Source organism: Nyctibius grandis, chromosome 2, assembly GCF_013368605.1.
Source record: "Nyctibius grandis isolate bNycGra1 chromosome 2, bNycGra1.pri, whole genome shotgun sequence".
Taxonomy (NCBI): Eukaryota; Metazoa; Chordata; class Aves; order Nyctibiiformes; family Nyctibiidae; genus Nyctibius; species Nyctibius grandis.
The window spans coordinates 65,345,436-65,367,745 of NC_090659.1; the positions used below are offsets into that span (position 1 = coordinate 65,345,436).

The 22,310-nt window shown below is 38.8% G+C and overlaps 2 protein-coding genes across 2 annotated transcripts in view; one reads left to right on the top strand and one right to left on the bottom strand.

Moving 5' to 3' along the window:
- UBAC2 (UBA domain containing 2) overlaps window positions 1-22,310 on the bottom strand; it is a 107,698-nt gene that overhangs the window by 39,548 nt on the left and 45,840 nt on the right. The gene's annotated exons all lie outside the window — the stretch shown is intronic.
- Window positions 5,929-14,909, top strand: LOC137660539 (G-protein coupled receptor 183-like). Its single transcript, XM_068395428.1, has 2 exons — window positions 5,929-5,969; window positions 13,796-14,909. The coding sequence occupies exons 1-2, from the start codon at window positions 5,929-5,931 to the stop codon at window positions 14,907-14,909; spliced, it is 1,155 nt and encodes a 384-aa protein (XP_068251529.1).

Here is a 22,310-nt window from a genome sequence, read left to right on the forward strand (position 1 = left end):
AACAAAAGCAACTGCGGAGTCTTCCACCTGGGTTGCAATAACCCTGTGCAATGGCACAGACTGGCTAGAAAAGAGGTTTGCAGACAAGGAGCCGGAGAATCTTTTGAATGTTAATCAGCAGTTCGCCCTTGCAGGAAAGGCCAATCGCATACAGTGCTCCATTATCAAGAGCATAGTCACCAGGCCAAGAGAAGTGATTGTTCAGCACTTCTGAGCCTGAACCTGAATAATTGTGTCCACTTTTGGGCTCCTCGCTTCAAGAAGGCATTGATATACTGCAGCAAGTCCAGCTGGATGTAATGATGGTCCAGTACCATACCAAGTTGCCTGGAGCTAGAATCTGCATCCTCAGAGATACAGCCCGGACACATAGCCCTAAGTAACCTGTTCTTGTTGGACATGCTTTGAACCCATGGTTGAACTACATGACTGCCAGAGGTCCTGTCAAACCTAAGCTACTCTATTATTCTGTGAATAATCAAAGCCTTGTTCCTGAAGCTCATGATCACTGGAGGGATTTCTGTTCCTGTGTTTCACTAGACAGGTACAAACATCCATCCATGTACTGTAAATAAAAGGACTGGTTCTTAACTCTTTTAATTATGTTAATTAGTTGTTTGGTAACATATAGTCAGATTCAACATCTACAAGTGGAAAACATACTCTTATTGAAGGACTACTTCAATTCTCTCTTTTCCTCTTATTTTTGCTTTTCCCCTCATCCCTTTTAATCTCCTTTCCTCTACTTTCTCTCCTTTTCCAGAGACCTTTGTCTCAGTCCTTTGTTCATTGAATTACGAGAATATCAGGAACATCCTTTCAGGTGCCATGATTAACTGCTACGAGAAACTTGAGATGTCTGTGTGCAAAGAAGGGCCATAGACACAAATACATGCTGACTCTAAACTGAGTTTACGCCCACTTCATGTTTAGGAAGTTAATTTCCATCATGTGTGTTAGAAAATAAAATTTTCAAACAAAACACAAAACTCTAAAACCTTAAAGATTAAATTCTAGCATTTGAACACTCTATATGGACACTATGTCCATCCCAAAGGTGTACTGTAATAGCAAGCTCTACAACAATTATATCCTCATTTCGAAGAGCATGTTAAATTTCAACATTTGCAGTGAAACACAGCAGACCAGATGGGAACATTCTACATTGTATGAAGTGATGAGATCAGTTTTGCACTGAGAAAAAAAAACAACTTGAAGAAACAATAACCTTGAAAAAATAAACCAGGGATGTAGAAACTACTGGCAGAGAAGAAAGAATCAGGGCAAGTACTTCTCACAAGGGAAATACACTACTTAAAAGTTTAAAAGGGTGAATATTAAATGCAGATTAAAATAAAACATTTTAACATTAGTAAATATACGCACAAAACACACCAAAAAATGGTTCTAAAATGTATGAACAAATGGGTAGAAAGCTAAATGTTACTTCTGCAAAAATATCTGCTGTTGTCAATGGAAGTTCTGCAGGATTAAACTTGCAGAAATAACCTGTTATTTTATTCAGAATGACTCACTACACTTACTAACTGCGGTGCTGTATTTTTCTTCATTTAAGTTCCTCATAAAAACATTAACCTGACAAATTCACAACCACGTTTTTTTGGGGGGACTAAAAATATCAGTTATAAAAGCAGCTGCAGATAATACAGAGCATGTAAACAGTGTGCGCTTGTAATTCAAGTCACTAAGTTACTTCAGCGCTCTGCGCTTCTACAGGCTGTCCAGGCACTGCCATATTACACTTAAGGTGCCAGCCTTTACTCTGAAAATGTTAAACATTCTCATATAAGATTCCTTAAAATGAGGTAACTCCCTGGAATATGACCACCCTTGATAGTTGGGATCCTCTGATTGATGGAGCCCAGGACTCAAAGGAACCATTTATTGCACCCAACCCTTCTGCTACACCTGAGCAGGACACCCCAGTGCCTGAGGCCTCTCAATACCAGCAAAAGCATTAGGGTATGTTACCCAATGCTCATGTACCTAACTGCCAATATTTCACAGGAATGCAGGAAGAAAGTGGAAAAAAAACCCAAGGCAACAAAGACAGAATTTGAAGTTGTGCATCTTGAGGGGAAAAGAAAGGTTCCTCCTGTCCACGGATATCTCAGCAGAATCACTGCAACTTTGGGTTCACTAAAACATGAGACCAACCAACCACTTTACAATCCCCTCATGAAGGCAGAAGTCAGACACCTAGCGCTCCTAAAAAAAGCTTTAGTTTTTAATGCCAAGACCACCCAACAATTTATTCCATAAACTGCTCAGCTCCATTGTAAACCAGTTTCAGGTTCCTTTCCCTCCCTTCCCATTGGCGAGCTAATCCAGACCTTTCCTCTTTTGCTAGCTAGAATCTTTCTTCCAATTTCAGTTTTAATTTATTCATCATTAATAAGATGCTAACATACATAAGCGTTATTCTTTAGCTTTTTCTAAAAAGATCAGTTAATCCTATCTCCCCTCAACCTTTGTTGTGCAAAGCTGACTTACAGTACCTGACCATTTCTATTCTACCAGCCTGCTGCAATATACAACATAACAGTTCTTCAGTTAGGCATTCACAATATACTGCCCTCAGGCAAGCAATTACTGCAGACCACCAAGGAATTATTCAGCTTATAGCACTATGAAGTTTTGTTTTTTGTTTTTTTTTTTTTTAAATCAAGGCCCCTGTCCTTTATTTAATATATGATTAACATGCTGCCATTCATGCGAAGGCCAAAGTATGGGGATACAGATGAAACAGATGGGGCTATACAGGAATGGCTGGCCAAACCCTGTGCCACAACTGAGTATCACAGGGACAACTAGTTATCCTTAACTGATACATTATTAATTCAAATAGGTGTTACAGAGTTAGTCACCCATGCTCACCCACTGACAGTTTCTGCTCTGTATCAGATGTCTGCAGCAAGTGATTGATGTAAGAACTAACCAGGTAGATTTGCTTTCATGACTGATCATATTAATCAAACCAGAGTTTAAGTTCAGCAAGAGAGAGGACATTGCACCTTTCTAAAAGGCAGGGACTCCCAGTGAATCCCGTACTTGGCTAAGTCTGGCACAGACACCAGAGCTAGGCAGAAGACATACGGAGGCACAAGGAAACGTTGAAGGGATGTAGATGGTGAAGTATTTTGTTGAGGAGGTACGGTTCAACAGCTGTATTGAAATTTTTAGTGTCCCAAGTTCATCTGGCTTGGGTGCTTCATTTCTTCTTCTTCATCTAGATTAACCTAACACATTTTATTTGGCCTCTGCAGAGCTACCATGACTCACCGGTGAGTCAACATTTACTGTTCCTCTAACTCAAGTCACTTGAGAAATCATGTTTGTCCACAAAAAAAAGACAGGATTCAGCTACATGTTAGTTCTAGACACCTGAACTGTCTCCCAGGAAAAAAAAAAGCAGTTAGTTTTGGAACGAAAGGCAGTTTTGCAGTTAAGAAACAGGCTGGCTGGATTAATTTTCTGATTGATCCATAAACACCCTTTGCAATTCAGAAGTCATTTCTCACCTTGTGCAGCAGCTCTCTAGATATGGAACTGCAAAGCTAAATCCAGTACCATTTGTAAACTGCTCAAATAGAACAGGGACTAAGTAAGCAGACAGAAAATAAATTATCATAGTCATCATAACATACTGGTCAAAATATTAACTGCACTGCTTTGATGTCACCATCTCTGAAAGTAACAAATTAGTATATTAATTTACATGTTACTCTCCTCTCATGCCAAAAGCAAAACAGTAAACTTTTGCATACAAATGGTAATCACAATTTTTGACACATGCCATTTCTTGGTTTAAATGTTCAAATCCTGGGACAGTCAAACAGCTACCGGAGAAACAGCTGCTATGTAAGAACAGAAAACAAATAGCTATAAGATTAAATAGTGAGTGAAAGAATGCAACCTGCATCATTTAGCTCAAGCAATTAACATCACATCACGCTAGGCTGGATCGGTAGCTAACACATCAGTGTGACTCTAAGGGTACAATCTAGTAATGCACGTTAATCAAAAGAAGGCAATATTTTATCAGATCGGAGCAGGAAACACATATTAGCATTATTTTATAATGGTAAGACTATTTTGAAATAAACATTTCCTTTAACACAAAGCTGTGGTAGTAATGTCAGCCTTGAGCAAAGACTACTATATGACTGTGTATCTCAAAATTTCCTGTTTCTCCTACATATTTTTGCTGCTGGACAGGCAACCACATTGCAGTATTACTTTGTGTACATATGAAGTAAGTTCCCTGTGCAATTTCCCTTTAAACAGTCTTTAATTCTCATTACTTCATTTAAATAGATTCTACTCTGTGAGGAAGCTGAATAATTAAAAAATAATTTAAAAACAAGACAGGAAAAAATCTAGAATAAGCCCAGTAAGGTCTCTCAAAGACTTTCTGATTCTAGTGTTGGAAGATAAGTGTCCCGTAAAAACTGAGGAGCTGAAAACCCTAGATTGAGCCCTTCAGCTTCCTGGCATCTAAGGGGAATCAAGCCACGACTGCACTGGGAGTTCACCAAAAAAAAAAAAATATCAATGTACAGTGCCAACTAAATGCTCCAAGCCTGCACAAAAGTAACACACAAGGCTCTGTTTCATTCTGCTATAGCAAGAACATTTCCCATGAGACAAGGTACGTTCAGCAAAGTTTAACTTTGTCATTAGATCTGCGTTTACTTTAGGCTTTCTGATGAGATGGACATGTTGGTCGAGATCATATCTCTGCACACCTCCACCACCGCAACATCAGCACATGCTTCTGCTGTCAACACAGCCCTAATGTTTCTAAAGAGGCATCCCACCTTCCACATGGGTTGGACCTGCCAAAAATAGCATCATCATGCCTACTTGCTGGTTCTTTAAAATCAGGCCACTAAATGAGGCCACTTTAAAGATAAATAGTGCTTTGCAGTCATGAACAATCAGTATGAGTTTTGGGGAAAATCCCAGGTAACTCTCAACCGCAGCCTCTAACAGCAAACGACAGGATTTTCCATCTATCTCTGATCTCCGAAACCCTCTTAAAAAACACACAATTTAACTCTTAGATCAATGTTCTTTACCGAGAAACAAAGTTATTCCAGGTAACAAGGGGCTACCTCACAATTCGACATCCCATTCCTTTCCTATTCCCTAGCCACCCATTCTTACCAATATCATTTTAGGGGAATCAGCTTTGCATTTAAAAACTTTTTATCTTTAATGTACCTTACGTGTGCATTATTATTATTAATAATAATAATAATAATTATCCTCCTTGCTCAAACACATCCTCATTAATATCTCAAACCACCAGAGTTCTTCAACTGCTTCGTGTATTTTCAAAGGGCATTTCTGTAAAGCCTCATCATTATGATACTAAAACAGTGCTGGGAATGTACATGGGCTGTTGAGATGTCTGTTTTTACACAGCATCTCAGTATGCCTCAGTTCTGAGGTTTTCTTGTGCTGTGTCAGATCTGAGCAGTAAGAACCAGCTTTAAAGTGTGTACTGATCATACAGCTCTGCTACAAACTAAATTTAAGTTATTTTTAAATGCAAATGTCATGTAAACAAAGTTTTTCACTCAGGGATTTTAGTTGGTCAACAACTAGTCAAGTAAACCTCTGGGTAAAGTCCCTTCTATGAAAGTCAGTAACGCGTAACTTCAGGGGACAGGCGGGACGGTTGTTTCTACTTACTCTCTTTGAACAGACTAATTGCAAAAGGATTGAAAATAGATGCTTTCACATCCCATAAAACAGTAGGCAGCAAATCAAAACCAGCATACAAACAAGGCTTTTTTTTAAGCACTTGAAAAAACCTACCCCTCCCACAAAAGAGACTCACGTAATCACTCTTGAAAACAATGTGCAAGGGTAAACTTTCGCAGTCAAGCCATCCTGCTAATGCCCTTAACTGCTCAGAGGATCCAAGAAGCTACAGATATGTAAGTACAGAAAAGAATTAACTATTTCATATTTTTTTTTCACTGAACAACAGCAAACAATTCCAGGAAGATTATTTCTTTTTTGCATTATACTGAATATTTTCATGTGGTAGGAAGGATAAATGATCTTTGGACGGAGAGACAAGGCTTGTGGAAGAAATTCTGTGATATTTTATGTTCATATATTAATATGCTGCCAGTTAATTTTTATTTAAAGGATCTGAGGAACCACAGCATCAACAAGTTATTTCAAGTCCTTTCTTGTAATACAGCCTTTCGACAATCACAGGGAAACATTTGATACTGCATTAGCTTAGACAATTTTTTTAGCAATAGTAATTTAAATTATACTAACACAGAAATAACTACCATACAAGTAATAAGGGAAGCACTGCAGTTCTTAAGTAATTCACGGAACCTCACAAAATACTTTACTAGTAGGAGAGAGCCTTAAAACAAATCCGTACTATGGTCACAAACGCATAGCCTGCTCTATCACATGCGGTCCTTGCGTATGAAACAGCCTGTATTATCAGCGCAAGAACTCCTCAGTCACTCTTCTCACGTCTAAATATTGCAACAGAATATTTTAAGAATTCAAAGTTTTATGGGCTAATTCCTCTTTCACCTTCTCACAGGCATTTCTTTCAAAGTTTTTAGAAGGAATTCTTCTTCTGAATTGCTATCACCAAACATCTCTCTCCTTATTACTGATCTTCATGCCACAATGCTAAAGAAATATTACAAGTTATATGATTTTTATACACTTCCCAATTAAAAAAGGATCCATTTTTCCTACTATACTGGCAAAACAAGATAGACTGTTCAACAGACAATAACTCAACTACCATTTATCTTAAAAAACAGAGATGGCACGCATGCCTTTGAGTACAGAATACAAGAGGTCTGTCTACCATTTTCATGGCTCCTGAAGAGACAAGGGAACTGAAAACTTACCTGGCAATTAGTCTTTAAGAGCTCAAATCTCATCCCTTTCTGTGCGAAAGATTGAGGAGTATGTATACTTGTAATGAATAATAAATTCAAGCTGGAGTTCTGAAGTTGTAATCCCTAAAATTAAACACTGTACCTGTACAGGTTCCATATCACCCAGAAAAAAAAAATCATATAAAAGGTGTGCACGTTTTCTAGTACTAAACCACAAATTCTTATTTGATGCCTTTTTTACTTCTGCTTGCAGGAACGTAATTGTCAGTGGCTTGGGTTTTTATTTTGTTTATTTGCTATATTTTAGGCTCTCTCCTTTTTACATTTAGTATAGTATACTTAGGCAAGTAAACTGAAGGGAGGTTAATCATTCTGGCATCAGCACAGCTTTTCACACTAACTTGCATCTTTGGCAGAGATGATTTATGTTAGATAGTTCTCACACTTTTCATAGGACGGATCACATTAGGAAAGAGAGATCCAACAGATAAGAGCGAGACATGTACACTTCAAATTACTTCCACTTTTTCTTCAAGTAGTTATGCAGCATTTCAACTCAACGTCTTTATTTCCATTTCACTTACTGTAGCTTCTGTTATTTTTGAGCACCAAATATAACTGTCATACAGCTTTGCAGAATCTATAGTAACAGATAAAAGGAGTACCATAAAGATCCCACAGTGTGTGCATCTGCAAATTCTGTTAAGCGCTTAAAGAATAGTATAATTGTTCATAGCCATCATTAAGACAATTTCATTCATTAAATGCATACTTGGGATTCTCTGACATGTGGCTTACAAATTTGACTTCAGTACTCCAACAAATCTGGGTCTATACTAAGGAATACTAAAAGCACTAGCCTGGAAACTACCTCACCGAAATTATCTGTGGGTTGCAGCCTCAGGATTCAGTCTTCGGGTCATTAGGCCTACTCATTGTCATTTAGGACACAAAACTCAACAGCTTTTGAAAAAAGGTAAATTAACATAATGCACTAGAAGCGTATGAGTGTTAGAGTACTAGAAAGAAACAGGAAGCTTTAGGACACGCCTGTGTCTTGCCTCAGCTTTTATTAAACCACGTGTAGTTCCCAAGCTGCCAATATATACACCTAGGTGTATGTATCTTAGGTATATGTTAATTCTAAATTAACAAAGTATTCTACTATGCAACTTGGCACACACACTTTTTAACATACGTAACTTAGTTGAATCAAGCCTTTTCTCAGAGAAAACACTCTACAATGAAGATCACTTGTATGGTAACTTAGAAATTCAAACAGTAAATATGACTGCTCAACAGAAAACAATTAATTTTAGAGATTAAGGAAAAAATTAAACCTACATAACCACAGCACTGCATATGTCCCATCTTCTACTGTTTTTAAACTCTGCAAGACTTACACAGTTTACACCTATAGAGGACTGTAAACTCAGTAAATCCTCAGGTCAGGCATTGCAGGGAAAGAGAAGTCTCTTTCCCGACCATTTCTTTTGAATCCTTTATACTCTTTATGCCTACATAAACAACGTTATTCCCCAATACTTTTTGTTAAAGAAATATTGTCCACCTCAAAGTGACTAAACCATACTATGTATAGAGCCACGAGAGATCTTTCTAATGATCTGCTGTGCCTTTCTAAGAATTTAATTGGTATTCCTCTCAAATTACCTACTGGACAGATGGACCAGGGATTCGTCTCCAAAGAATGAAAATTATGGAGACAGACAAATGACACATTAGACTACAATACACAGTTAAAGCCTTTTACATGTTCCCTGTTCTGCTGAAAAGACAGATGGTGCTCCTTCAGCAATAGCAGGAGCTGAGAACAAGAAGAAAACTCATTTAGCATATAGAGAAAAAGCGCTTTGTATCACTGCTTACACATAATCCAGACCCATGTAATCTAAGGTTGCAACACTGCAATTGCTGGCTCACAGCTTAAGTCTATGCTTGTTAATAGTTAAATGCACGTAACATTATGATACTACATGTAAAGCTCATCATAGATGAACATCTCTACGAACCAGGGCTTTGGATTACGTAGTACTTCCAGACTGGAGCCACCTTTCTGTTCATTAAACATCCTTTGAAATGGGAACTCTACTCTGAGCTGGGCTTTTGCATACTGCAGTATAAATGTAAAAAAAATAAATAATGCCAGTCTAATGTTTTCACAGAGAACCAATCTCCTCAAACAACCTGCTTTCCTTCTTTGATGAGATTACAAAATTGGCTTAGAAAGGCACCTGCACAGATTTCAGGCATGCTAGATACTGTAAGCATCTTGACATGGTACTGTGATTTTTTTTGCCGAGTGGACACTATTGCTATCAAACATCAAGAAAGCACACAGAATAGATTAAAAGCTGGCTAGCTAACGAATCTTATAAAGTAATTGGCTAAAGAAAAACTTTTTTCATTGGTGGTCAGAAAGCAAATACAATGCTAAGACTTGAAAATGGCAAGTGAGAGAACAATAAGGAACAAACTGCACTGTTTTCAAGCCTGGGCATAATATTAAAATTATTTTTAAACTCTCCCAGGCATAAAGTCCTCCCAGGTAGAAGCAGAGAGCAATGGCCATGCCCCTAGACTGGAGATACCCTAGGACAAAGTGAATCTGAGAAGTACTCCAGGATCACAGTGAACTAACTTCACAAGCTCCCAGTGCAATGCTACATGCTACACAACTCTTATCTTGGATACCTAATCAACAGAGCAGAAAAAGCAGGGATGTAGTGGTGAGTATGCTTCCAGGTACACCAATACCGAGAGGCATCTGGAACCCCATCACCTGTGTGGGACTAAGTTGGGGTTAGAACAGACATCACAGGACTATTTTGCCTTGGTGTGAGACATTTAAGAAGTTCATCTTCAATTGCCCAAACCATGAGACTGTATAAAGGGGAAAGGCTCAACAAAACCAGCAACTGCAAATTAATTTTAGAGAACTTTAAATAAGAGATGCTCACATTTTTTAGCAGGGGGGTTGACTGACCAAAACGTACAGTACAAATGGTTAATTTGTTTTCTTTTCAGTTCTCCAAATCAAGACCAAACTGCACTACAATTTTACAGGTCTGTGTTATTGAGCATTGTGTGTCTGCAGATTCAGGAAAAAGTAAAAACCTGAACAACCTTCTTTACAATACCAATATAAAGACAGGAATTTTACATAGTTTATGCCTTAAAAGTTTGCATGTACCTCTATGCCAAAAAATTATGGCAATGTTTTATAAAATTATTAAATTGGTGAAGTAAATTAATGTATTTTTTTTTTCAAATATATACTTCAAAATACTATCATTAATAAACTCAGACGGCCACTGGGGAGGGCCTTGTTCAATCCAACAACCTAGAAGAGCAAACACTCTGGTAGTGATTCTAGAGGGTGGCTTCAATGGTGCATATGGATTCACGACACTTAATAGCCATGTTCTCATAAGGTATTCAGGCACACAGCTCATTAAAACCAGCAAGAATCAAGTCCAGCTAGTCTGAGGTTTGCAGCAGTAAGGAGGTAACATTCTCCATTTTTGCTCCAAGAATGCAAAGCACATGAAAAGTAAACAAAATGGGCCTGCTGTTGTTTTTTCAGATACATTCTGTGGAGGATGGCATATGCTCTGTAAGTATAATAAGCTGATCACTAAGGATTGCTGCCAAGAAATAAACAGCAACCTGACACAAGGAATAGGACTAAAAAAAAAAAAAGTCTTGTTTTACTTAATAGTCTAGACACCTTTTAGGAAGAAAGTATTTTTTTAAATGCAGCCCTGTTCAAGATTGACAAGGGAAGGTGAAATACCTGCTGAGGTGAATGGAGTTCATCCAACAACAGTAAGAGCTCAGATGTACAAAGAAGCTACCATAGCTCAGGTGATGCGCGTTAAGTTGTCAGGTGGAAGCAACTTTATCATGTTTGGGCCCCAAACCAGATACAGTATCTTGAGAGGGTTTGGTTTTTTTTTTAATTATATATATTCAGGTAATATAGCACCTAGACACCATGGTGACTGCTCAAAAATGCCCATACACACCTACATATACAGAAAATACTAATACTCATCTAGAGTGTTATAAAATGTGCACCCTACATTAACAGTCAAAATATTTTGGGGATAACAGAGGATCAAAAAGAACACTTTTCCCACCCAGGGCTGACTCCCACAGCAGACAGAAGAGCCTGCTGACATCCTCTGTCAAGGAGTACAGCTTAGCTGATGTACAAGCTGCCCTGGAAGGCCCATGAGCTGTGGTCCTCCAGCTTTCTTCTCATCTGTTTGTGGCCAGTTTGTCCTGCCACGGAACTGCTCCTCATGTTGACCCATGCTAGCACCATGGATAGACAAAAGCTCTTTCTCAGCTAGGACTCCTTCTCAATATAGTCATGGTTTTATGTGAGGGTGAACATCCTACTTTGAGCAACAAGTTCTAGATTAATTTATTACACTAAAGATGCAACTTCATAGCACAAAATTAGGTAACATGCATTTTATGAAATTCTACTCTTGATGTAAAAAAAAATTCACTGAAATTATGGAATTTTTCCTAAACCATAGTTAAACATGTTTGTATAATAGATACTCTACATTTTACAAACATTTATAGAAAGCCAAATGAATGGACATGACAATTATGCACATTATTTATGAACCAAAACTATTACAACTTTACAGTGAAAATAAAATTATGCAGTTAATATGCTGTAGCTAGTTACTGCTATAGAACCATTTATAATAAATCTTACATTATTCTTGCTTATATATGTTTAAGAAATTATTTTACCTAAATCTCAAGGAAGAGATGAGTAGAAGATAGATGTCATGCTGGGCATGTAAACAAGTAATCATAAGCATTTAAATAAGAGAAACAAAACAAAATACTTCATTGACTCTTATCGAGGTGCCTACACCAACCCACACCATTTTCTGCAAACGGCAGTCTATTACATCTAACATAAAACAAGAGCCATCCCACGCGCTTCTATAAGGGAAAAGATGAAACAGTAGGAAAGTATATCAGAACTATCCCCAGGGTAATAACTATTGTATTGATCAATCATCAAACACACTAACACCAAGATACTGTGAACGATGTGGAATTAACTAATATAAAACTACAGACATTCTTAATTCCGCACTACAGCTGGAGTTGCTATTTACTGGTTTAATTCCTTTACTCAAACCACAAAATTCCCACTTCAGATTCGATTTCCAACCCTTAACACAGTATTCCCACCTCTTGACACACAGTACATACTTCACAGGTATCTAAGAATCAGAACACTGTACATCTATCAGTTAGAAATCACTCACTTGTCTTTCCTACCGCCTGTGCAACACAGCAAATATAGACTTAATGCACTATCTGGATGCTAAATTTCTTCCTTAAACATATGTAATATAACTCATTTATGTATTTTAATACACATCATCCACTATCTGCAGGTTTACTGGTTACAGAGAACCTTATGCATCCCTGCTAACCTAGCCAAAAGTCTGATCAGACTGGCTTATAATACAGTATGTGTTGCAGGTAGATTAATTGTGACCAACCTGAAATAAGAAGGACAATCTCCTCAAAACATGAAAGAAGATACTAACCTTTTAATGCCTTCACAGGTTAATAAAGGGGTAATGAATATTTTCTAAAATGTGTAGCTTAAAACCCTTAAAACTGAGAGGCATTTTACATAAAGACTTTTTTAAGGTACAACAGGTTACAATTGTCTGTAAATAGTGTGTGTTGAAAGGCAGATCCGCAGAAATAACCTAGACATTTTAATTAAAGGTACCAGATGGACTTAAAACTCAGGTTACAACAGCTTTTATCTCCAGATATTATTCTGCATTAAAGCAGAAGCAATCTTGTTTTGACTGCTGTTTTAATCAATAAATGTTGCCTGTAAGAGGCACCAGTTTACAGAACAGTTGCTCAAGGAGTAAGGTTAGATGCCCCATCCTCTCTGGCATTTATGCTTACACTATGCAGCTGTCAGGAAACAACACACCTAAGAAGTGTTTTACACTGGAAGCAATATCAACAGCATGAGGCCCTTTTCACTTCTGAAATTCTGCTGGATCATTTTTTATATTTTTAAGTCCCCCAGATCACTGCCACTTTGCAGCTCTTCCGTGCTACTTCTGACTGTGCAGGTTAAAAAGTTTCTAAAATCTACTGAATTGACAACATGTAAAATATTTCAGCTGGGTTACCTCTCTTTTGCAGCACCACTAAAGAGTTACTAAAGTAGTAGTCTTAAGAATTTCTGTATGCAACAATATCTGAATTAGATTCCAAAAGCCAATTCTTAAAACTAGTATTAAAAAAGCTAAGTTATTATAAAGCCAATTCAGTAAGAATGCTGAAAAAGATTAGTTTCTCTAAACAAGTTAAACCATCACAATGTGATGTAACCTGTTAGAAACAAAAAATCCCTAAAAATTAACTGAAATGCATTTAAAAGATTTTGACTGCTTGTCTAACCCTTGGGGACTTCATATGATCTTTTATCATGCGGTTTCCTCAGGCTCCTTTTTCCCCTCAGACTGTTTTAAACAGTCTCCCACCTCCTGACCACCTATGAACTTCACTTTCCAAATACATTACATCCCTGGTTCATTATTTTGCCCCTTGTATGATTTTTTTCAGGAAAGAAGGAATTGGGATCAAAACAGAAAAGCCAAAAAGAGCCATCTTTTTGTTTGTTTGTTTTTTGAAAGAGGCTTGAAAATATTTCACCATAATGAAGTTTCATTTCAGTTTTTTACAACCTTACTTTTTGCAACAGAGGCTGGCTGCTGTTATGCAGAAGAAGTTTATCTACATTTATTACAAAATGTTCCCTTTTGGTTTTTTTTTCATGTTAGGTCTACCGAGCTTCCTGCAACCATGGTGGTTACAGAAATGGACACCTTCACAGCTTTTCAGACAAACAGTTCCACCTGCGACTTATATGAGCACAAAGACACAGCACGGATCCTACTGTCCGTCTTCTACAGCTCCATCTTAATTCTTGGGGTGCTTGGAAACACCATTGCCCTCACCGTCATTTTTAAAAACAGAAAGAAGATCAACTCCACTACCCTCTATTCAACAAATCTCGTCGTCTCCGATCTCCTGTTCTGTATCGCCCTGCCGACAAGGATAGCCTACTATGCCCTGGGATTTCACTGGCCATTTGGAGAAGCATTATGTCGAATAACCGCTCTCTTGTTCTATATCAACACCTACGCAGGTGTGAACTTCATGACATGTTTGAGCATTGACAGGTTTTTCGCTGTTGTCCACCCATTCCGACACAAAATCAGAAGGATTAAATATGCAAAGGGAATTTGTGTCTTTATCTGGTTTCTCGTATTCAGTCAAACTTTCCCATTACTTATACAATCCATGTCACAGGAAGAAGAGGAAAGGACTACGTGTATGGAATATCCAAACTTTGAAAAAATAGCACATCTACCATTTATACTTCTTGCTGCCTGTTTAGTAGGGTACCTTATTCCGCTGGGGATTATACTATTTTGTTACTCTCAAATTAGCTGCAAACTTTTTCAAACAGCCAAGGAAAATCCACTGACTGAAAAATCAGGGATAAACAAAAAAGCCATCAATACAATCATATTTGTAATTATAGTGTTCATCATTTGCTTTACCCCTTATCATGTTGCAATCATACAACACATGATTAAGAAGCTTCAGAATGAGCCCTCGTGCACTGAAAATAAAATTTTCCAGAAGTCACTCCATTATACCGTATTCCTGATGAATTTTAACTGCTGCCTAGACCCTTTCATCTATTTCTTTGCATGCAAAGGATACAAGAGAACTGTAATGAAAATACTGAGGCGACAAGTGAGTGTATCAATTTCAAGTGCTGTCAGGTCCCATCACGAGGAAAGCTCACGCGATGTAGGAGAAACGCAAATGACGGTACTTGCAAAATCTTCCAATGGAAAGCTACCTGAAAAACAAAGTCTGTAGTACACTGCAGTGAAGCAAGCTTAAAAAAACAGGGTCCACAGTAAAAACTCTTAGTGCTCCCTGTACAGCAGCTTAAATAAGGTTCTGTTTCTCAGGATGTCAGGAAATTAAGGAGTGATGTTGGACTGAAAAAGAATTGTCACAGGGCAGCAGGAAAACTCCACATTATAATTTCCTAGCTGTATCATTGGGACTGATCTCCTTATTTTTTCCAGGAAATATGCACCGCTGTGAATGTTCAAATTCCATACTGCACATAGGTATGCCTGGATGCTATTAACTCAAGTAAAGACTCAGTTTGCAGTTTGGGTGTCTCAGAAAGGATTAAACAAAAACAGCTTACAATTCAGACTGACTACAACCAGAACACCTGAAAACTGCATGACCTCTCACTGAACTCCAATTACAGCAATAGTTTTGTTAGCCAAGTCACACAAGCAAAGGTATCAAACTTTGAGAAAAAATGGAAAATTTCTGTGCACGTTTGACTATCAGAAGTGCTTAGTTTATAGCTCTTTGGAGGTGAAACTGAATTTTATAGTATTTGGAGCACAGATGTCTTATTGGACAATTCACATAGATAACATTGTCAAATGTTATTAATAGATGAAAAGTTCATGAACTGTTTGGTTCTCCCCAACACTGAATATCTCCCATACGTTAAATTACTCATCTTTGCAAGGCATATTATGTCTTTACTCCTTTTCCTAAAGGAGAACTTTTCTTTCTTGTATGTATTGTAAAGAGTCTCTACTCTAGTTGTATATAAATTATTTATAAACACAAAAAATAAGTTGAAGCAAGAGACTGTAATATGAAAACTGCACCGTTTCAGTTAAAAGAGCAGTGATACAGAGTTCTTCAGAACTTCTGCTGAAGTCAGACACGGGCACAAGACAAGCATTTTAGAAACAGGAACAAGTGTTCACAGTTGAAGTCACCAAAATGTAATTTAATGGGTTAATTCTGATGGTGTGAGATGGCTGCCTCCTTTTAAGCACTGTTTACCTAACAGATCAATAAATGGAGAGATCAGCCCAGGACTGCTGGGAAAGAACAAGCTTTCCCATCATGCTTTCACACAGCATATCTGGAATCCCTCTGGGCACACTGAAATTGGGCCAGCAAAGAGACCGAATGACTTAAACACATCCTGCTGGAATCGGCTCAATACCAGTTGAGTATCCAGGATGCAAGCCCTGGGTTCCTGCTGTCATGCCCTTCCGTCATGTGTCAGTTTCCTTCCCTACTTTATTCCTGTCCCCCCTGTATTTTCTTTTTTCTTCTATCTATCTTGTTAATATGCCTTCACCTGCCAAGACAACTTGGTAATTGCACCATGAGGTTGCGATGGAAGAGGAAAATTAAAGAATGCCTGATAATTACTGGTAAAAGCTATGCCAGATGTCAGAATAAATGTTATTTATTGCAGCTGTATCTTTCAGCGTTGAGGTTGTACTGGAAGTCAAACAAACATAGTTACATTTGTCATCTTTGCAATTCCTTCCTTCCTCACGTGTTGACCTCCGCCTACCTGCTAACATGGAAGGGTCATATCTGAACAGCAGAACGGAAACATTAAATTAACAATTATTTTCTTATGGGAAAGAAAATATAAGAGACCCTATATTTCATACCACTTAGATTGACAAAATTGAGTTTCTCATTACAGAAGACACTGTGCAGCTACAGGAAAATGGAGTAAGAAAAATATTTAACAGGAGAAGTTCTACTTAATTCTGTATGCTACAGCAGTTCTGTTCTTGTTAGCTTTTTTAATAAACTATTTTAAAATATTATTAAAGAATTTGTTCCTACTGGAGTAAGCAAATGATAACCTGATAAAACCACAGACAGACCACTCATGAATAACTAGAAGATGTAGAAATAAAATATATGTATTATTAACATCACACCAGTACAAGCTCATTTTATTCTACTAATGTCTGTTTTTTTTTATTTTTAGTATGCATTTCACCTAACTGTCATTACAAAACCTTAAAGGCAAGAAGTCTTTTTTATATTTGTTTGTAAAATATAAGTCAAATGTACATTACAGCACCACATAATGCAGGCATCTATTCTCCTCTAAGTGGACACAAAGTGAAGATCTGTATTGAAAATCTTTCTCTATCCCTGTTTTCTCACGTTAGCAATTCTGTTATTTTCGAATTTAGACTTTGTTTTTAAATCACAACAACATTCTCAAACAGCTAACTTTACATCAAAATACCGCTTTTGCTCTAATAAGCCTTAGAGTGTGGTCCAGTTAGATACGGATTTGAGAAAAGCTATTTTTTTCCTCCTTGATATTTCTCAAGTGCTGAAGAAACCAATAAAATAAAAACCTTTCAAAGCTAAGATAAGCTCAGCTTCCTGACAAGAGTCCTAAAGACACATAGACAGACAGTGACAATTTATAGCTGCGGCCGCTGATGCCACTGCTTCCCCTCACTACTTGCCAGCACGCACTCAGAGCTCATGCACACTCATATCAATGAGGAGCCTCTTTTCTGTGTGAGAAGCCTCTTATCTGAAACTGCCAAAAGTAGCAGTGGTGGTTTCAGTTGGCCTGGGACACTGCACTGAAGTCATTTAGAGAGCATTTGTCCTGTTTCTTCTAGCAGCAGTGCTGTGGGGCTGGTAGCCATCACCAGAGAGATGGTAACAAGCTGCTGCATAGGAGCAAGGGAGAGCAGTAATATTGAAAACTTACAGCTGTTCTCAAACAATTGGTTTTCTTCAAGATGCCCTTATCCATTTATGCTGCAGGTACTCTTCCCCCAGTACTGTTTGTTGGAGTATTTTTACAATAGCAGCTACCTGTAGTGGCACACCTCCGGTTCCTCTCCTCCTGCATGCCACACAGATATGAATAAAGGGGGTAAAGCCATACCTGGTATCTCTTTTCCTCTCCAACACTGAGTATATAACAGATGTGTCTGTCTTAAAAGACATGAGCATGCCACACCATGCAACATGAGGCTGAAGCGGTATGGGCTTTGCAAAAGAAAATGAGCTTTTGCTGTGGCAAAAGCTTTTGATGCGTTCTAGGAAATGCACCCTTCTACGTGAAAGGCTGGGAAATGGTCATACAGATGTGGAGTTCACTCACCCTTTTCACATATAAATAAAGCAGCTGACAAGTAACAGCAAGTTCAAATAGCTTGTTCATTATGAGGATCTGACTGAAGTTCTTCGGAGAAACTGCGTCTCTATTTGGAGGGTGAAGTCCAGTCAGGATCTTAAAATCTGTATTCAGGACAAAACGACAGAATACCTTCTAACTCTACACTTCGGAGTGTAGGGCTACAGCATTTGCCGAGAGGACTCGAACTAGACTACGTGTCCACTGCTGACATCTCTCTCAAATCTTATCTGGTAGGGAATGTGACAGAGCACATAGAAATAAAAATGATGGTGCGAGTCAAATGGTACATTTTGGCTGTCTCTGTCCAAGTCCAGAAAAGAAAGTTGTACAGATACCTGTTGTTGAACATGTGACCAAGCGAAGGTGCATCATGTGAAAAACCCCAAAACAGACACGCATTTTCAGCAAAAGAGCATTTAGTGCCTTCACCTTTTCTTTCGCTGAGAATGCGAAACTAAGGACTACTACTGCAAGTGCTCAGATGGGTTCTCTCAGCCACCTTGGGCTCGAAGATATTGAAGCCTACCTGAAAGTGTAAAGACAAAGAACACAATCTCCTGTGGCTTACAGTCTCAGCAGAAGAGGACAGGTATTCCCCAAGGCATCGCTGCCTGACTCTTTTGGCTGTGGCCCTGAAAGCTATGCAGATGAGGAACCTGTCAGCAACATGGTAATCTCCTAGCAAAAGACAGTAACAGCAACTGTCCGAAGTGGTAAACATGCTACCACAAATAACACCATTCCTGAAGGTGGTTACTGACTCCTCTTAAACCAGCAAGCTCATTAGTGTAAAATAAAAAATGGAGTGTTTGGTGTTCTGGGTTTTTTTAAACCGATGTTGCATTAAAGACTAACATTGTTCTGAAATTCTAAAGCTTTCAGGTAAGCAAGGAATGAACCCACTCCAAGAAAGCAATGAGACAGCCTGCAACATGAGAAAAATAAATAGGGTGTGGCTGAAGAGAAGTAGAAGAGAAGCTTTGCCTTATATGACCAGTTTTGGAGGAACTGAAAAGCAGCGATGTACTCTGTCTCTTCTACCTCCACGTCTGTGATACAGAGCAGGGGAAGAACTCAAGACAAACTAAGGTTTGTATCTTTGCAGTATCCCACTGTGCTGGCTCAATACAGACAAAGTCAATGGACACCAAGAATCATTAGAAAAACATAAAATTCATCTGTGTGAAATATTTCCTAATACAGTCTTGGCTAAGCTGCAGCCTACAGACTAAGACTATGGTACAAAATGAACTCAGCCAAGCTGCAGCCTTTTTCTGAAGAAACACAAGGGAATTGCTGTTTGTGTAGTAAATGCTCAGACGTATTTCTTCAGTTTTTTTTCCCCTCAGAATACTCTCTTGGCTTCCAGCAATGTCTAACTTTGGACTTCTTGAGGCAGATGTCTCATCTTTGCACATGACAGTCCTCAATCAATTTTTCTTCCATCAGCCTGTCTGTTCCCTTTTTGAAACCAAATAAAATGTCTGTGCCTGCAGCACCTTGCAGTAAGAAGCTCCACAGACTAACTACCCATGGTGTCTGGAGCCATTTTCTTTCGCTTGTGACACCTGTTAGTTTCACTTGAAGTCCCCTGCTTCTTGTACTAGAAATGAGTGAACACAGTGACTGCCTATTTGCCCTGTCCACATGACCCATGATTTTACACACCTGCATCAAATCCCCTTCCTTCGAGTCATCTAGTCTCTTCTATGAACAGTCAGATCAAAGCTGTTCACCACTTCATGCAACTTATAGAGGAAGGAAAGAAGGCAAGTGCAAAGAAAGAATGGAAATCCAACTGTGTTTGAGCTGGGTGGCAGAAGAGAACAGGGTATATCCATACACGGGGAGATCCACAGTGTACTGATCTATTTTTCCTACCACAGTAGCATACATGTAAGTCCCAAAACTAGGATCTTGCCCCATGACTGTCAAATTTGGATAGCCTTGCTCAGACGCATTAAATAAAGAAGAACAGGACTTCAATGGGCTGGAAAAATGGGCTCACAGGAACCTCACGAAGTTCAGCAAATCAAATGCAAAGTCCTGCATCCGAGATGGAATAACCCCACACAACAGTGCAGGCTGGGCACCACCTGGTTAGAAAGCAGGCTGGCAAAAAAGGTCTGGGCTCCTGGTGGACAACAAGTTAAAGAGGAGTCAGTAGTGTGATCTCACAGCCAAACATGTACAGGACCGTGTTCAAAAAAACGTCAAGGGAAGCGATCTTTCCCCTCCATTCAGTACTTGTGAGATCATACCTGGACTCCTGTACCCAGTTCTGGACTTCCCAGTACAAGAAAGGTACCAGCATACTGGAACAACTCCAGCAGAGGGCCACCAAATTGACGAAGGGGCTTGCAGCACATGCTACAGGAGGAGAGGCTGAAAGCACTGAGATGGTTCAGCCTGGAGAGGGAAGACCAAGAGGAGATGTCGTCGCTGTCTTCAACTGCCTAATGGAGAGGAGTACAGAAAAGATGGCGATGCCCAGTAACAGGCACAAGTTGCAGCAACGAACAATTAAGCATTAGGAAGCATTTTTTTACCATGAGGTTCATTAGACATTGGGAAAGGTTGCACAGAAAGCCTGTGAAACCTCTATCCTTAGAGATACTCAGAACTTGACTGGACACAGTCCTGATTAAATTGGCACTACCAGGGCTGGACAACATGATCTCCAGAGGTTCCTTTTAACCTGCGTCCTTCTACGACTAACAAATTTGATCAAAACTTTAAGTTAGACAAGAAAGCAACATGAAACTCAATGGCCTTGCAGTAAAACTAGCGAATGATATAACTTTAAAATCTGCTAGTGTTCTCCTCTATTTAAGCCCTTAATCAAAATGCTGTCATTAGCATCCTCCTAAAATAAAGAAAGGTCAAGACATGGCCTAGATTTCTTTCCAAAAAGCTACATTCATTTTTCCTCAGTGCAAAAATTAGTTTCTCCTCTTCCTCTTTTCTTTTCCTCAATTGTGACAGATGTTGTGCAAAGGACTAAACTAAAAAAGCAAGTTTTGCACCTGTTCTGAAGGCAGTAACATTTGCGGTTATCCTATCTCCTCCAGAAAAGTATACATTGTCTTATAACATGCACAAGGAGAGCTATGTTCCTCCCTCTAATAAGCTAGACTTAGCAGTTTCATCCTTCCTGTGGCATGTAACTTTCGAGGGAAGTTGTGGTTAGTTAACAGAAGGCACGCCGAGGCAGCCTACTTTAAATATAGAGATGCTGAAAATTGATTATTCTCAACTTACTAGGCTACAAAGCAGCCAGGGGGTGTTTTATCAGCAGCTGCTGACACTAAGGGGGGCTAAGAACTTGATGAAAATTTAATATCACAACTTCTAAGTACAGAAAGTTACAGCAATTTTGTCTAGAAGTAACCATGACAGATCATTGTCCCCACTTGGACAGGAAGAGATAAGCACCCCTGCCAGCCGCATGTGTGAGGCATTTTTGACAAAAAGAGACAACTGAAGACTCCTGACAGTTATCAGACTAGAAAGGCAACTCCAGGACAATTATTTTTTTTTTGTCCTTTAAAAAAAAATAAATGCAGTGTATTCACAGTGCCAGCTATTCAAAACAGCCCAAACACCCATCAGAACCTTACTCCTTCATTCACTCAGATGGGGGCAAACCAACTATTTTAGACGCGTCAGGGCTAGCTACTAGGATAGATACATAATAATGTTATTTATGCTAAAAGAGATACAGAGGGCAAAGCTTCCCATTCATATCTCCAACATTTAACAACATCTCATGATCTCTCCTAGTGGCTTTGTTCTAGACAAAAACCAACATAAATGATCAGAAGAACATCTAGAAAGAGGCCTGCAAGAAGAGAACACATTGTGTGTCACCATTGAAAATGTGACCTGGAAGAGAGTATCTCAGTTCTGTGGAGAGAAAAAAAAAATAATAATCAAGTCATCTGAAACTCCTGACGTAACAGATTACATTGTATTAATTTCATTGAACGAAAAATCTTTCCTCTTTAACTCCTCTTAACCCACAAGCTAGAGCAGAAGCTCTAAAACTAGCATGCTTGGATACCACCACTGGCAAGCAGAACTAGTGACCATAAACGCCAGGGATGACTGCAAAACAAGTGCCTTACAACTCTGGGCACAGCCAGGCCATCTCTTTGCCCCTCCTTGCTTTTCTCCTGCACCGTTCCAGCCATTCAGCTACCACCCGCATCCCATGCCCTTGGCCATGAGGAGTCGCTCCATACTCAGGA